The sequence below is a fragment of the Mus caroli genome, unplaced genomic scaffold (assembly GCF_978045245.1).
Source record: "Mus caroli unplaced genomic scaffold, Mus_caroli_1 scaffold_17, whole genome shotgun sequence".
Lineage (NCBI taxonomy): Eukaryota > Metazoa > Chordata > Mammalia > Rodentia > Muridae > Mus > Mus caroli.
Genome location: NW_028227272.1, coordinates 75383907 through 75400880, shown reverse-complemented (window position 1 = coordinate 75400880; position 16974 = coordinate 75383907). Strand labels below are relative to the sequence as shown.

Sequence of the window (16974 nt, the reverse complement as noted above, 5' to 3'; positions counted from 1 at the left end):
CATTTATATTTGTTTTTATTTTATGTGGTTGGCTGTTTTGCCTGCATATTTGTGTGTATGTGTGCCATGCCTGGGGAAGACACAAGAGGGCATCAGATCCTCTGGAACTAGTATGGATGGTTCTTAGCCGTCCTATGTATGTTCTAGAAACCAAACCTGGGCCCTCTGTAAGATCAGCAAGTGCTATTAACCACCAAGCCATCTCTCCAGCCCTCTGAAAGCTCATTTTTAATGTAACTGCGTTTTAGATCATTTTCTGCATGAAACTGTGAACTTTATTCATCTACCTGGTTTAAAAGGTTCAGTTCACCTAGTAATTAAAGCCTCCAACAGTAAAGCTTTTCCAGTCTATTAACTATTGAAAACAAATTACCTCTCAGCTATTGGCTCTTTATGTTTTGGTGGGTATGGGGTTCTTGTTAATGGAACTTAAGACTGAGTTAATGTGTCCCTTACAGGATTGATCTAAACAATTATCTCAGGAGAGGTGGCTGACAGCGGCTTCGTCATTCAGCTTAAAACCTTTATTAGGGAGTTTCAAGCAGGGGGAGTGGCTTGTGAATGAATAACGATAATTTGTTTTAATCTCCCGTTTTTGTATTTGAAGGCATAACAGCAGAGCTCTAAATTATAGAGGTTAAGTTCAATGTGGATGTTTGAAAAATATAAATTCTTTGGTAAGTTCTATAGTGTTGGTCATAAAATGCATACTTATAGTGTGTACTTTTTTTTAACTGTAGCAAAACATTTTGACTCTAGTACAGTGTAACTTTCGGCCAAGATAAATGATTTAAGTTGACTTCTAAGCTGTCAGCTTTGTGATAATTTGACCCTCAGAGTCATCTCATGATTTGTGCCGCGTTTATTCATTTGGATAATGGCTCTGAGGGAAGCAAAAGGTGTCCAAGGTGACAGCAAGCTAACTTAAGCCTCAACTTAAAAGCCTGTGCTCTGTGGCACCTCAACACCACATCCTATTTGGTACCTATGCAAAGCCTACCAACTACTGGAGCTTGTGAGGTTAGGTCAAGACTTGACAGAAGGAAACTCAGGCAGAGATTTATGTTAAGTGAAAATGAATTAAACGTCTATATTGGCCATTAATCTTACTTCCTTGTTACAGACTATTCAGTTATGTCTGAAAAGTAACACTAAAACCTTAGGTTGCCGGGTGTGGTGGCACACGCCTTAATCCCAGCACTCGGGAGGCAGAGGCAGGTGGATTTCTGAGTTCGAGGCCAGCCTGGTCTACAAAGTGAGTTCCAGGATAGCCAGGACTATACAGAGAAACCCTGTCTCGAAAAACCAAAACCAAAACAAAACAACCGTAGACAATGATTTCATTTGTTTGAACTGTAAATTGAATTTTAGTAGCAGTATGACCTAATGGACAAGACAGGAACTGGCCAGGAAGATCCAGATAAGAGAAATAATAGAGCAATGCCCAAGATGGGCATTCTGCTTTTTTTTTTTTTTTTTTAATTATCATTTTTTTTGGTTATTTAACCTAGGACACAATGTTAACAATTACTTTGGCCTAGTCTCCCCACATTTCCTCTGGCCTTAGATTCTGGTTAGTGAGGCAGTACCTAGGACGCTCCCTGGGAAACACAGTATTGCCCCTGTATTATACATGCCGCCTGGGGCATTCACTGGACGTCTGTTATCCAAGGCAAATGAGGGAAAGCTCCTGCAATTCCTATGTAAAATGTGTGCACTCTATAAACATTGCAGAAATGGTCACCTGCTTCCAAGTCTATAGCAGAAGGCCACCTTTAACGTAAGGACTAAAACAATTATTTAATAGTTATCAAAAGTACTTGGACTTGTAGAAGGTAATGTCACTCTCACTGCTCTGGCTTGATGTTTATTGCCTTGTTTCTACCCTCAAAATGGAGTAGCTACAGAAAGAACATCCGTAAAGGTCAGAAATAGTCATAGGAACTTAGGAATTTCATAGGGCTTGAAAACACCGTTATGATCTACACCCATCAGCAGAGCTTACAGCATACATCAGTGAGATGCGGGGACAGCATCTCCGCTGCATTAGCTGTCTGATGTGTCTGTCGCCTTTATAGTGCTGCCATTTATCAGCTTCACTAGTAATGGTTGAAAGGTTGCAGATGCTGGGCAAGATTATTTGCTTAACCCATGAGGCCGTCAGGAGTGATAAGCCCCATTACTGTGTAAGCACTGTATCCACGTATTGGCATATCCCATAGTTCCCGACATAGTACCCTACAGATAGATATTCAAGTCTTTGAGATGTATCAGTTAAAACACCTATCATTTAAAAGGTAATGTCCCTTGTTTAGAACATGTTGAAATAGAGGTTTAAAGGAATACAGCCTTTTGAAAGGCAGTTAGACTTTTAAGGTGTGTATGATTTACCTAGCAACTGTACTTCAAGAAGTTTATCTATAGAAGTCCTTGGATGGGGCTATCATCTATGTAAGTGTTTAGTATATTTTTGGGTGACAAAAAAAAAATAGCCGGCCGGGCGTGGTGGCGCACGCCTTTAATCCCAGCACTCGGGAGGCAGAGGCAGGCGGATTTCTGAGTTCGAGGCCAGCCTGGTCTACAAAGTGAGCTCCAGGACAGCCAGAGCTATAAAGAGAAACCCTGTCTCGAAAAACCAAAAAAAAAAAAAAAAAAAAAAAAATAGCCATAACAAATGAGCAACTAAATAAAATTTAAAACATCTATACAAGGTAGTATGAAAAATGCTATGTGGCTATGGAAAAAAAGAATGGATAAAGTAATAATAACAAAATATTATAGGTGGAAACATGGAAATATCCTATCTAAAATGCTGTGTGTTGTATGAGTAAAACACTATTTTGACAGTATATTCAGAAGGAGGAGAAAGGGGCTAAATACAGACAGTTCTATTCTGCATCTTTGGATTTTTCTGGTAAATATTCATACTCCACAACCTTTCTTTTTTACTGGCTTTTTTTTTTTTTTTTGGTTTTTCGAGACAGGGTTTCTCTGTATAGCCCTGCTGGCTGTCCTGGAACTCACTTTGTAGACCAGGCTGGCCTCGAACTCAGAAATCCGCCTGCCTCTGCCTCCCGAGTGCTGGGATTAAAGGCGTGCGCCACCACGCCCAGCTTTTTACTGGCTTTTTAAAAAAACTTTTATTTTAAAGGAATATTATGGTATGCTATGATAAAAACTAACACAATAAACAAATAGAAAGAAAGAGCCCAAGAGAGAAAACAAGAATCGGAGACCCACTTTCTCACACTCAGGAATCCCATAAAAACACTGAACTGGAAGCCCTAACGTCAGAACCTTTTTACTGGAGGAGTAAAAACATCTTCAAAAGCATTTTAAGGTCAATTCTACTTTTAGCTACTACAAGATGAGAAATAGCCTGTGGACATACTTGTAGAAATACATACTTGATACACGAAATGCTTTGTTGAAACCTTTGCAGTAGTGAAGGATTATAACGCACCCGTGTAGTGCAAGAGCATAAAGCCAGTAAAAGAGTGACCTGAGTCTGCCTTACAGAGAATGTCCAGGTTTGTGACAGGGCTGCGATAACGTACAGAATGTCATGAGAATGGAATGTGGCATAGAGGGTTGGTTTGCTTGTTCTTGACACAAGGTCTGTGTTGCAGACAGTCCTCATACTCGCCATAGAGCTGAGAAGGGCCTTGAACTCCCACTTCCCTTGTCTCTACCTCCGAGGGATTGGGATTATGGGTAGGAGCCACCAGGCCTGGCTTAGACCTTGCTCATAGTGAAATGAGAGCTGTAAGATGCTGTGGTACTGGGCAAGCATTAACGCTCAGTATGTTTCTTTCCATGAGGTCAGGACTGATGATAGGACCTGCTCAGTACCTGCCCAGGGTGGCATACGCATGAAAGTCTCAGCACTTGGGTGCCAGGCAGGAAGATTACAAGTTCAAGGCCAGCGTACACTGTATGGCTAGGCTTTATCTCACAAAACAACAAAAACAAAACAAAAAACCTCATCATCAGGCTTATTCAATGGTAGTTCGTGTATATGTTACACATAATGAATTGCACCTAACCTCTTGGGAATTAAGCACTGTACTTTCTGTTCCACCACAACCCTGTGTGTGTCCTAATACTGTGTGCCTTACAGAGAGAATACCGAGTATTAACCTGCCCGGTACTGTAACTAGAGAACTTTGAACTCGGGCACTGTAACTCTAGGAAGCAAGCTTTTAAGAGCCGAGGAACAGAAGTTTATGCACGGTCTTGCACTGTTAATAATACTATGTGACATTTCTTACTTACTCACTTTTTTAAAGAAACAATGAGGTGTCATTTCTGGTAGATCTGTTAGGGTGGATTTTAATGAAATATAAGTTAAATTTTAATGAGAAATAAAACCCCTCTAAAAGTCATTGGCCACAAGAGGGCATCAGATAATCTTTTTATTGTCAGAGCTAAAGGTTGGATTCCAAGTTCTGACCCCTTGATGTGAAATGTTAAGAGGTATAGCTATAGTGGTAGAAATTGTTAAGTGTTCATAGTTGTATACAATTAACATTTCTTTATTAGTATGTTTTTATGTCATAGAAGTGGTGTCCATACAATAAAATATATGTACAAAAGTAAAATACCCTAAAAGTACTTCACCCCTGTGGCAGATACAGCCTCTGCTGAAATGTTAGAGGAGGGAGGGAGGACGCCACGTTTCCTTCTTGGCACTGCTCTTAGATTAGCATATGGAGAAGGTGTTTTCAGTCTCACAGCTAATATGTATGTTCCTTATTGGGTTAATGAGTCTTTGTCATTTGACAGTAGGCTGCAGATCTCTTAAATGTCCCATCAAGTATGTCACTATATAATTTATAGTACTGATGGTGACGGGGAGTAATCACTCCAATGTACAAAATAATCCCCTGACTGCCAACTTGTAAGTATAGCTGTGGAAGTCAACAACACAGGCAAACGTGGCCGTTCATGAAACTGGAAACATTGCGTGCAAGTGGTATAGAGCAATAACCAGACCCGTCTCCACGGCAGTGAAAGTAAGGTGAAGGCTGGGAACAGTCAGCAGTGACACGCTTGCCCTAGAGCTCCAGCCTGGGAGCAGTCTTTAATGTGTTTAAACTGGTATGGTAGCTTATACTTGTCATCCCACTCAAGACTCTGAGGCAGGAGGATCTACCCAAGTTTGAAGCTAGCCTGGGCTATGTAGTGGGTTCCAGGCCAACCTAGGTTATAGAATGAAGACCTTTCTCAAAAATTTTTTTTCAAATTTTGTCCAAATCAACTGAAACATGAAAGATAAATTCATTTTGTCATCTAAACTGTTAGTAAGTGAAACCTACTTCAAGTTTGTCAGGTTCATTGTAACCTGCTGACTGATTCTGTCTGTTCTATGTGCATAAGAAGCAGAGAGGTGCATGCCTGATCGAGTGGCACATGACTAACCTCTTCTCATGAGGATGAGACCAGGGGACTGAATATGAGGCCAGCCTGGGCTACACAGCAAGGCCCTGTCTCAAAAACAACAAAAGTGAAACAAAGGGGAACTTTGGCCATATCATTTACAATACTTGATATACTTAAAATTTGTACTGTGAGAATACGGGGCATGGCAGTGGCTTTGCTTTTGAGGTGGATAGGACAACCTCTCTCTTCCTTGACAACCAAGAATAACAAACAAGGGCTGGAGAGATGGCTCAGTGGCTGCTCTTCCAGAGGACCCAGGTTCAATTCACCCACATGGCAGCTTACAACTATCTGTAACCCCCTGTTCCAGGAGATCTGACACCGTCATGCAGACACATGCTGACAAAATACCAATGTACATAAAATATAAATTTTGAAAAGGAATAGCAAATAAAAGTTTTAAGTGATAGTCCACTAAAAAGCATTCCTTAAGTATTTTGAATAGCAGTGTACTTTTGGTTATTAAATGTTTATGTACATATGTTTTTTATTGTTAAATTCTGATAAGTGCACCATAAGTTGAACATTATAAATGCATTTACTTTGCTAATCATAGCTTAGCAACATAGCATTACATCATAGAGTGTCGGTTTGTGACCATGTGACTGGGAACTACAGCTTGATGCCACTGCCAGGAACATGGTGCCCTGTATGCTATCAGCGTACAGCTAAGCAAACAAATATAGCCAAGTTAGGGGCTGTACAAAATCTTTCTGGTTGGGGATGTCACTCAGGCACAGGGCTTACCTAGAATGTATTGTGTGTATTGAGCAACTGTTCTGCACTATATACGTCCTCCCAGCCCCAGAATCAATCAGTATTTTTTATTTTTTCTATTATCTCATATTTGATAAAACCAATGTATACCAGTTACTTGAAATCTGGAATCACAGCAAGTATCCGAAAGAGTTCATCCCAAACATTACTTAGCGCTTGTTAAGCACACACTTCACTGGGACCACCACTAGCACCAGGACAGGAATCTGGAGCACCCATTGAAAACAGTTTCAAGCAGCTAACAGGGAGAGTGACCTTCCTGGCTGCTGTTGCCAAGAGAGACTGGTCATGGTTCAAGAGGGTCCCAGACTAACTACCCTCCGATCAGTTTTCCTCAATGCCAAGAAAGCAAGGGTTCTAGAAAAAGAGTAGACGTGTTTTGTTTTATAAGGCCTTGTGAAATGGAAAAAAAAAAAAAAACAAAACCAAAAACCTTACTGGACCTTGCCTTTATTTCAATATGTATATGATGATGAACCGAATAACATATATAGTAATATTTCTGGTAGTGTGGTTTTAATAATAATTTAATTTGCCTGTATCTGGCTTTAAAACCACCTCTTCTGAAATACCAGTTCTTACCAAATTTTCTGCCCAAACATGTTCCCTGACTTGTAACTTCCAAATTGGCAAATCTCTAGTAGTGAAATGTGCATGTAGAGCAAGAGCCATCCTGGTTTGCAAACAGTGCCCAGATGACTATAGGATGAGCCAGCTCGTATCGTAAACACCCTGCAGTACAAACTTCCCTCCCTTAGGTGAGTAGCTTTATACTGCCATATGATCATGGAAAGACAAAACCCATTCTGTGAGATGATAAACTGAGTAGACCTGTATTTCTGCTCCACTGCAGGAAACTTCATGGCCTCAAAGAATTCAAAAGGAATTCCTTAAGAGAGCTGAGACAATGCTAAGGCTTCATAAGCCATCTCTCTGAGCAAACTGTAAAAGGGCTGTATCTCTATTTTAGTCTGTCAACATTTTAGTGATCAGTCATTTAAGTAGGCTGTTCCTGATGTTAAGGGTTGTGGAGTCAATTTTCAACTGTCAGCACTGAACAAATCATTGGTGGCTTGGACATCCTGACAGATTTCAAGTGTTACTTCAGGACTAAAGTGCAAGATGTACAAAATTAATAATGTGTGTTAAAAAGATTCCATAAGTTACCACCTCAAAACTATCTGAGTCTGATGTCATTCCTGCCACTGCCACGACATCTCAGCTTTTTATTTTATTTTATTTTTTATATTTTTAAGTCTGTTGGCATTGTAAAGTCTGGATTGCTACTTAACTTTTTTACTTAACTGTGGCTTCTTGTTTGCTTATAACATCGTAAGAAATTTCAAACTCATAAATTACATACTGAAGTGCTGTGAACATGTGAGAACATTTTAGTTGACAGGGAAAGACCCGTTTTACATTCTGGAGAACTTTAATCTTGATCTGCGTGGTTTCCGTGAACACATAGAAGCAGTCGACTTCTCTTGTTAAAAGCCTGGTGCTCTGTAGAAGAGTGTCAACTTGACATTTTACAGTTACCGCTCTCCACTCCTCAGTCCTACTGTACCCTGCTGCTCTGTAGAAGAGTGTCAACTTTACAAGACTACGCATTACAGTTACCGCTCTCCATTCCTCAGTCCTACTGTACCCTGGAAATGTTCTGACTGCTGTGGGACTGTGAGAGGGAAACTGTCCTACTTAACATTAAAAGAACACACTGCCGGTGGCCAAATTCATGTAGGAATAGCTAACCTAATATGCCACTTCGCCATTTTCTCTTAAAGGGCAAAATAATTCATTCTTTCATTCACTTAGTTTGTGCTGATTCCATAGAACTGTTCTGTGTAGAAATTCCAGCAACTCAATATACACTGAAAGATACTGTTAGAGATTTGTCAGTGACTTACTAGGAGTAAAATGAGCAGCTGTAAACTATCCACAACTAAGACCACTGAGAATCTGCTCAGTTGAACTTTCTGATGTAAACCGCGACATCTGTTTTTGTTTTTCTTCCCTCTTTTGCACGGCCTGACAGCACTGAATCCTAAATCCCAGCTCAGACATCTGAACACACAGCTCATTTCCCTGTTTCCTGTTAGACTGCAGTCCCTATGGGGTTTGGTCTCCCATCTTCATCTACACGGAAGTATGAGCACTAACACACACCTCTTAAGTCCCAACCGTTTATGTCCAATCCAGCACTCTTGCATGCTCCAGAAAAACAGGCATGTCAGCATTGCCAGTTCCCTGGTCAAGGAAATTCCTTCCTCTCATGTTCAAAACACAGTTCCGTGGCCTCGATTACGACATTTACACGGCAAGGTTGTAACTGCTATCTTTCCCCTCTCTATAAATTGTCTGCCATGGTTACATGCACTGTGGGCTACCATCTTGCTTTGCACTTTTTGCCTACAGTGATGATTGTTTTGTTCCAGGTATGTAACTCAGTTGCCAGTTAATATTTTGCCTGTATTAAAGAAAACCTTCATGTCCTTTATGCCTGTAACAGAGCTGTCACACAAATCAAATATGAAGTGTTCAGTTTTCTGTCCCACTTCAGTTTTCCACTAAGTTGCTTCAACGTAAAACCTAATACTATCTCCCTTGTGACCAATCCTGACAGTACTAACTTTTAAAAATAAATAGGATGTGTTTTAAAACACATAAATTAGCAACCTTGTGTACGTATAGGAAATTCCTGAAACAAGACAAGACACTGATCATACATACTGATTTCTCCTTTTGCTCTCTGAATAACCTATTCACAAACTAACCGAATTTGACGTGCAGCTTTTTGGAGAGGAACTGGAAATAGAAACACACTGGTGAGGGTTTGTCTTGTGTCTTGCACTGGATCGCCTTCATTATTACTGTCTGAAACACAATTAAGAAAAAACAAAACCCCAAACTAAAGAAAGCTATTCAGATCCAGTTATTCACTTAAAAAGACACACACCATTTAGTTCTGTGTCTCTGCAAGTCATTGCATCTTCTCGGCAAGAGTCACAAAGACAAACTGGTGGGCAGCTCATCTGCTTCCACTTGGCAAGTGCGAGCTTAAACAGCATCACCATCCCATTTTGGTTTTGAAAGATAGGAGACTGGAGAAAGGATGAGGCAAGTGGGTGTGTCACTTTTGATGATACAAAGTCATTGTAAAGTAATGGTGGGCAGTGGTGCATGCCTTTAATCCCAGAACTTGGGAGGCAGAGGGGAGCAGATTGGAGTTTGAAACCAGCCTGATCTACAGAGTTGGCCCTGTCTTGAAACCCTCTGCAGATATTCCATATAAATTTTGACTGGTTAGGGCCTGCCTTTGGGGTTTGCACCCATTGCTACTATGAGTTGAGCTGTCCCCACCACCCCAAATTCTTATGTGGAAACGTAATCCTTATTGCATTAGTTGGGAGCTACTCTGAATACAGATATTACAGTTATGTCAGATGAGGTCTCCGTTGGGTATAAGTGCAGTATGACTGAGGTCCTCAAAGAGAAAATATGGACAGAGACAGGTATTTATAGAGGAAAAACAGCGTGAAAGAAACAGGGAGAAAAGACCCATGGAAAAGTCATAACAGATGCTTGGAACAGTCCACCTCACAGCTCCTAGAGAGAGGAATCCCTGTCTCTGCCTTGACTGTGGCCATCTGGCCTCAGAACTTGGAGACATCAAGTCTTTGTTACTTAAGCCTCACCAGGACTTCCTTGCTGTTCTCTTTTCTATGTAAGACTTCACAACAGTGAAAAGTCATTTTAGTAACTTGGCTCCTACTTCAGAGCCACCAGCAGGAAACCTTGAAGCCCTGAGCTTGGTTTTTGGGGCCGGCCTGTCCTCTGTTGCCATTATTGCATTTTGAAGTTATATTCATTTATGGCTTAGACACTTATTAGACCACTTTAATTTAGTAATAAGTTACTTTACATGTTGCAGTGTTGACTTCGTGAGCCAAGCTATCATCTGGTCTTTAGAGTTAGTAAGGTTAAAATATGGTCTGTGTTAAAGGCATTCAAGTTTGCATCATATTTTCACCTGACATTTCATTGTAATATGAACTTTAACATACAGATGTGGAATTCCATGTATGAGCATTGCGGATATCAAAGATGAACATGAATAAAAATTGTCATCATGCCAATTCTTTAAGACCTTCCAACACTTCATGAGGTAGGGGAGCTGCCACCAGTCTAAGCTCACGAAATAACAGTTAAGTGAAGCAAGCAGTAATCCCCAGCATTCCAACATAGCTTCTTTCGTGTCCCGTGTTCGTCATCTTAACCCGAGTAGGAAATCTTAGACTCTGTGAGCCACTGTTTCTCAAGGGGACCTGATCCACCTTCTACCCTAGGCAGTATGGGGACAGTAAGCAATGTTTAAAGACACTTTTCATTTTAATAAATGGAGTAGGGGCAAGGGTACTACTGACATCAAATGAGTAGAAGCCGGACCCGCCACTCCCATTCTACCATGCGCGGGACAGTTGCTTGGCAACGCTGGGGCTGAGAGAGCCTAGTAAATCACCCTGTTATTCTCCAACAGTATTCTTACCGAAATTTCAAGGCCCCATTTTCTTGAAAGCAGCATTTTAAGTCCATGAAAATAGCTTTAAACCAGGAGATGCTTGCTGCTGTGGTCGGAATGTTTATGCTCTCCTGAAATTCTCATCCTGAATCAACCCTCAGTGGCTAATGTGATGGGGTGGGGGTGCCCTTTGGAAAATGGCCCGTCAGGAGGGATCCACCCTCTTGGTTGGAATCAGTGTCCTTAGGAAAGGCATGAATGAGCCCATTCCACTTTAGGACGACACAACAGAACAGGCTCTATCAGACTCTCTGCTGCGATGGTCTTGGGTTTCCCGGCTTCCAGAACCGTAGGCAGAGTTTGTTTATAGATAACCCAGAATGAGAGATTCTGTTAAAGCAGCAGGAAGGGATCAAAACATGTTTATACATTTCATATGTATTTATAAAGACTTTTAATTCACCGGAAAATTGTGAGTTGATTTCTAAAATTACAGAATTCCATAAGCTTCACAATGTACACTGGTGTATGTATGGCGTGGCAGACAATATATGAATGTTGAACTAATATATGATTAGTTTCTTTATTCTTCTTGTTCAAGGGATGAGGTTCAAAGAGGCTTGGTACAGGAAAGCAGGAAGGAAAGACATACTGAAGCTTTGGAAGATGTCTGTCAAAGCAAAATAAAGCCACACCGCAAGGCAGGGGACTGCTTTCTTCATTTTATTTCAAAAGTACACAAGGTCACAAAACTAAGAGCAAGTTTCTGTTTTTAGACAAAACTGTTCTTACAAACTTTGAAATCTGCATCATTGAATATGTAAGCCAGATATTTGAAATACAAAATCTGAAACTGACACTATAACTTTGCAAATGTGGGTGTCAAATTAGTGTTCTTAATACAACTGTGTTTATTGCCAACATTCACAATTAGGAACAAGAATAAGTCAGTTGGTGAACTGTGGTCCTTCTCAGCACCTGTGTCATTAAACAAATTAGCAGAAATCCCAAAGCTTGTCTTTGGCAGACTTCTTAGTGTCTGAATCAACACCAAGCCCAACTGATGGTCTCTATTCTCTAAATTACAAACTGGGACATACTTTGTAAGCCTGAACTTAGAATTTAAGGTCACGTTCAAGGAAGGTAAACAAATGGTCAGCCTTCTGAAAGGAGAAATAACCACAATTCACAAATTTATTTCCCCATTCTGTAATATTTTCAAAAGGAATCTTGCTCAAATACAGATTATTTTAGTGTCAAAGTAGGCAAACGAGAAATTTGACTGCAGAACATGTTGCCTTTATTGCTGGAATATCCAGAGGCATTTGAAATATTAAAACTTGCCCAGAACAGTTATACTATGAAACACAATAATGTTATAAACATATATGTACATATATAATATATAATGTCGCAAACCACTTAAAGTCGTGCCAGCTGTTTTCTACAACTACTCTGTAAGTGACACATTTAAAGCATTCACCACATAAAATAGGAACGTTATCTGTTCACACCGAAATAAGGCAGCTGAGAACACTCTAAACACTACTGGAAATATTTTAGAAAAAAAACCCAGAAACCTATGAATGAACATTCACATAGCTTCAAATTTACATGCTGTACACACAGAGACAGTAGTTATTTCCTAAGTCACACATTAAAGAATAGCCAACTCCATGCAGTGAGTTCTTTTTAATCAAAAATTTGCTGCCTCTCCATGTAATCTAATTCCCAGGGCACAGCCTGAAATTCATTTCTTTAAAAGAATTCCGATTCAGACCTCATTCTTTTTGCCCATTCTAGAGAAAATACTGTACTACTGAGTCCAATCTCTAGGTGCCAGGTCGCTCCGGGAAGCTCAGGCTTGCTTTGAACTGGCTACTGGCCTCAAAGCCATGATCTTCCTGTGCCTCTGAGTTCAGGGATCGTAGATGATGTGCACAGTCATATGTGCCAGAAATTAGGCATTTCCATAGTCTATATGGATCTTCCCCACCAAACACACTCAGTCTGTTTCCATACTAATAAATCCTTGGTAGATAATTCAAATTTAAGGAAGTCTTTGTCTATGTAACCACAAAAATCGATACCAGACTTTGAGCAGAAGGGGAGGCTTTCTAACAGGAAAACACGACTAAGATTATCCATAGTAATACTCATAAACTGTTCTGTATTCAGAACACAGACGAGTGTCATTTCACTCCAGAGATGTTTTAATGTTCTCGGAACATTAGAATATGGGTTAAGTCTCTCATGTGTAGAGCGGAATCAGAAAGGTCTCCTGGGAAGACAGTGCTGGCCCTGAACTCACACTGGCTCTTAGTGAAGATGCGCCAGCACGGCCGATGGGCTGTTGACCATTACCAACAATGATTCTAGAGCAAATACTTGCTCCTTGGTTGACTAAAATCAGTGAGATTGTCTGGGAAATTCCTAGCACTTGTCTGACCTTTTGGGTAAACTGAGGCGAACAACGAGAAGCGCTGCAGACCAAAGCCTAAAAATTCAACTATGTCTCTGATTCTTTTTCCACCAGGCCTGTTGGGGTTCACAGTGTTTGTTTTTTTTTTTAAACAAGTTTCTCTTTCAGATTATAGTTACTACAGATCTAGACTAAAAATAGTTGGATACTCTAGGTTTTGTTTGCCTTTAAATAAATACAAAGTCTAAGAAAAGGAAAAGATTCCACACATCTGCTTTTGTAGTGTTTTCTACCTACCATAATCTTCATTACCATTCTAAAACCCATTAAGATCTGCATTCCAGTTTATTCTTGTAATATCTTATAAAAATGCCAAACATCTGAAAGTCAAACGTGGCTCTGGTTATAAACTAGAAGCACGGTCAAAGCGTACTGAGGGTGTGGCTTTCTTTTCAATCCTACTAAACAGTGGTATTATTTAAGTGACATCAAGAAAGGCAGAGGAGAAGAGGCGAGACTGGGACTCTAAGGGTAGAAAGCCACGGTGATGTGCTTTTGAAAACAGTACCTTCACCTCTAAGCACCTCAAGGTAGGTGATAGCTAGCTCATAGGCACCAGAAAGTCACTGTAGAAATTAAATTTACCTTAAAAGGCACAGATGAAGACGACACAAATATAAAAAGTAATTTTACGTGAGGTTTAAACCTACTTTAAAAAAAAAATGCTTCCAAATATGTAAAACTGTACACGAATCCATTACATGGACATTCAGTTTAAATTCACCATTTAAAAGTATACACATTATTCTGCTTAGTCGTAAATGCATGCCAACATTAATTTATAATGTAGCATTTACCAGCACAGCACCTGAAGAGATTAACAGGGACCAATTCCCTAGGGGAAAGGTTTTGCAGTTAATGAAATCTTTTATTACAGACCTTATCTACTATAAACAAAATGCTGGCTCAATACACGCTACACACACTCCCTCACAATCTTAAGGGATATACAATAAATTCACTTTTTTTTTCCCTACGAAAACTATATTTAATACATTTGGCAGATAGGAGTATTCCCTTTACTCCTTTTAAAATTTCTTTTGAGAGTAAGTCACTTTCACAAACCTAAGACTCAGCCTCGATTTCTGACAGCTAGAGAGAGGCAGGTGCGGCCACAGGCCAGCAAGCACATGGCTCAAGTCTGGAATTCAGGACTAGGGAAGACACTTAACTTGCCTCAAATCTCTTTGTTCACTGACTCTTAGAGAAAAAAAAAAAAATAGCCTCCAGGAACCGTACTCCAACTCAAAAGCCTGGATTACAACATAAAATATGCAGTACGGTCTGCCACAAAACAAAAACACAAATTTAAAAATCAGTAATTTGAGAATTCTCATCCATTCCTGCCAGATAAGTGAATTAACAGTTTTCTTTCCTTCCTTCTGTCCCTCTCTTCCTCCCTCCCTCTGTTCCTTCCTTCCTTCCTTCCCAATTGCAAAACCATCACTTACAGTAGAAGGGCAGTGTTTAGCTACAGACCGATAAATCTGGCACCCTCACCCTGCCTGGTCAGTTTTGCAGCAGTCCACAGGCCCCGAGGCACAGACACTCTCCTCCTCCATCCTCCTCCTACCCCGACCCATGCAGCATCAAGGGTTTCAGCTCTGTGTAGCAGAAGCTTCCTTTGTCGTGCACTAAAGCTTCCTGCTGCCTCTGTAGTGCACCGGTTAGATACTTAGGAAACCGGTCTACAGCCAGTACAGTCAGACACACTTGTGAGCCCAGCATTCAGGAAGCAGAAGCAGAAGGATCAGGATTTGAGGCCAGCCTAGGCAACGAACACACTGAGGCCCTATCTCAAAACAACAACAAAAGAAAAAAAAAAGACAGGAAAGAAATCAGGTCATAGATGTTTAGGAATGACTTAGAAAGAAAACTAGTTATTTCTAAAACACTGTCATGTCTCCTACTTTTACAGATAACCAAATACACTTAGAATTCTCAGACTATAAAAACAAATTCATACATTAAGTAGTTTTTCCATGGATTTGTTTTTCCATTTGAGAGATACTGTTATTCATCAATAAATGAGACAGATATCCTGAAAATAATGGTAGAAACTACGAAGTGTCATTTTCAGATGATTCAAGAATAAACTTGGGATGTGTGTAAACTCACAAATTTCTTCATCCATGACATCATATTCAAAGTGCTATATCTTTCTTCAGATATAAGATAAGGGCATTAAAATCAACTTGGGAAGAAACCCCAAATTTTCCAGATGGTCAATGCTATTACTCTTAAGCCTTTATTGTTTCACAATAACCAAAAAAATCTTATGGAGCATGTTTCTTATAAACTTCTTCACATATATATGCATATATAAGTGTGTATATATGCATATATATTATGCATATATACACATGTATGTATGTATATACATATACATACATACATACACGTGTATATATACACATACACGCATATATATTATATATATGGGCTACTGTTAACAAAATTTAGAATAGAGTAAATGTTGATATGTCAAGAGAAGAAACGAGCCATGGGCAGCAGAACGGAGAGGTGCAGAGTTCTATACTATAGACCCGTCCTTGCTCTGTGCCGGAATCATCACAGGAACCGCTCCCATTCGACTGAGATTAGGGGCAGCTACCTTAGCGGGTGCCAGAGTCGGACTCTGAGGCGCACGTTCAAAGTCTTCACTGGGGACTTGGTTATACTGCGTCTTGGAATACCCCTCCATGTTGGAGGGGGACATGGATCCCAGGGAGGAATGGTTGCTGCCAATATAGCTCCTGGCAGTGGATGTCCGACTCTTTGGAGGAGGCACATCTTCCCTGGAAAACAAAGTCCCCAGTACATGTTAAAAATAACTGAGTTTCTAAAAACTTAAATTATGGATAAATACAAAAGTGCAAACGCTGCAGAGGAAGGCGTCACAGCATTAACTGTGTGCCTTTCCCAATCTATTATCTTGGTCAGACCATAAGGCATAGTAACTAAATTCTGGTTTTTGTACAAATGCGTATGTTTCATGTGTACTGAGGAAGACATCTCATCTTCATATCCTAGCATCTATGATCATGCCGTTCAGCTTTAACATTAATACTTAAGAAAGCACAGACACATATACATATTCTGCCCCCAAAAGGAAGGAAAGAATTCCTTTGCTGTGAAAGTCCTCCAAGACTTCAGCCTAAAAAGACATACTTTTGTTTTCAAAGCCTTATCATCGGTACCTAAGAATTCTCATCAAGGGCTGGAGAGATGGCTCAGTGGTTAAGAGCACCGACTGCTCTTCTGAAAGTCCTGAGTTCAAATCCCAGCAACCACATGGTGGCTCACCACCATCCGTAATGAGATCTGACGCCCTCTTCTGGTGCGTCTGAAGACAGCTACAGTGTACTTAGATATAATGATAAATAAATCTTTTTTAAAAAGAAGAATTCTCATCAAGCACGGACACAGAATATAAACCTCAATAACTCTGAGTGCATCTTAAAAAACCGCGTTCAGATCTCCAATCTCCAGACCTAACTAACAACAATGTCCAAGTTGTTAAGCTGTTTAAGACATGTGTTCTTAATTTTTAAAAGTATAACCCTAGTTAAAATCTACCAGTTTGGAATATTTAAGAAAATAAGCCGTGTGTGTGTGTGTGTGTGTGTGTGTGTGTGTGTGTTTGCGCACCTGTGACCCTAGCACTTTGGAGACTCACTGCGGTTCTGACATCAAGGGTAGTTTGGGCAACGCGGTGAGACTGTCTGTCCTAAGAGGAAAAACTAAAACCCCG

The 16974-nt window shown here is 40.2% G+C and overlaps 1 protein-coding gene across 2 annotated transcripts in view; it reads right to left on the bottom strand.

Annotated features, from left to right (window-relative positions):
• Nucleotides 1-16974, bottom strand: part of Cxadr (CXADR cell adhesion molecule) — a 51005-nt gene that overhangs the window by 1724 nt on the left and 32307 nt on the right. The window contains exon 8 of one of the 2 annotated variants that reach the window (XM_021184864.3): nt 15835-16018. In XM_021184864.3, coding sequence (XP_021040523.1) covers nt 15835-16018 — 184 coding nt within the window. Of the gene's footprint in view, nt 1-11448; nt 16019-16974 lie in introns of those variants that run through there. The other variant, XM_021184863.3, reaches the window with a different exon arrangement.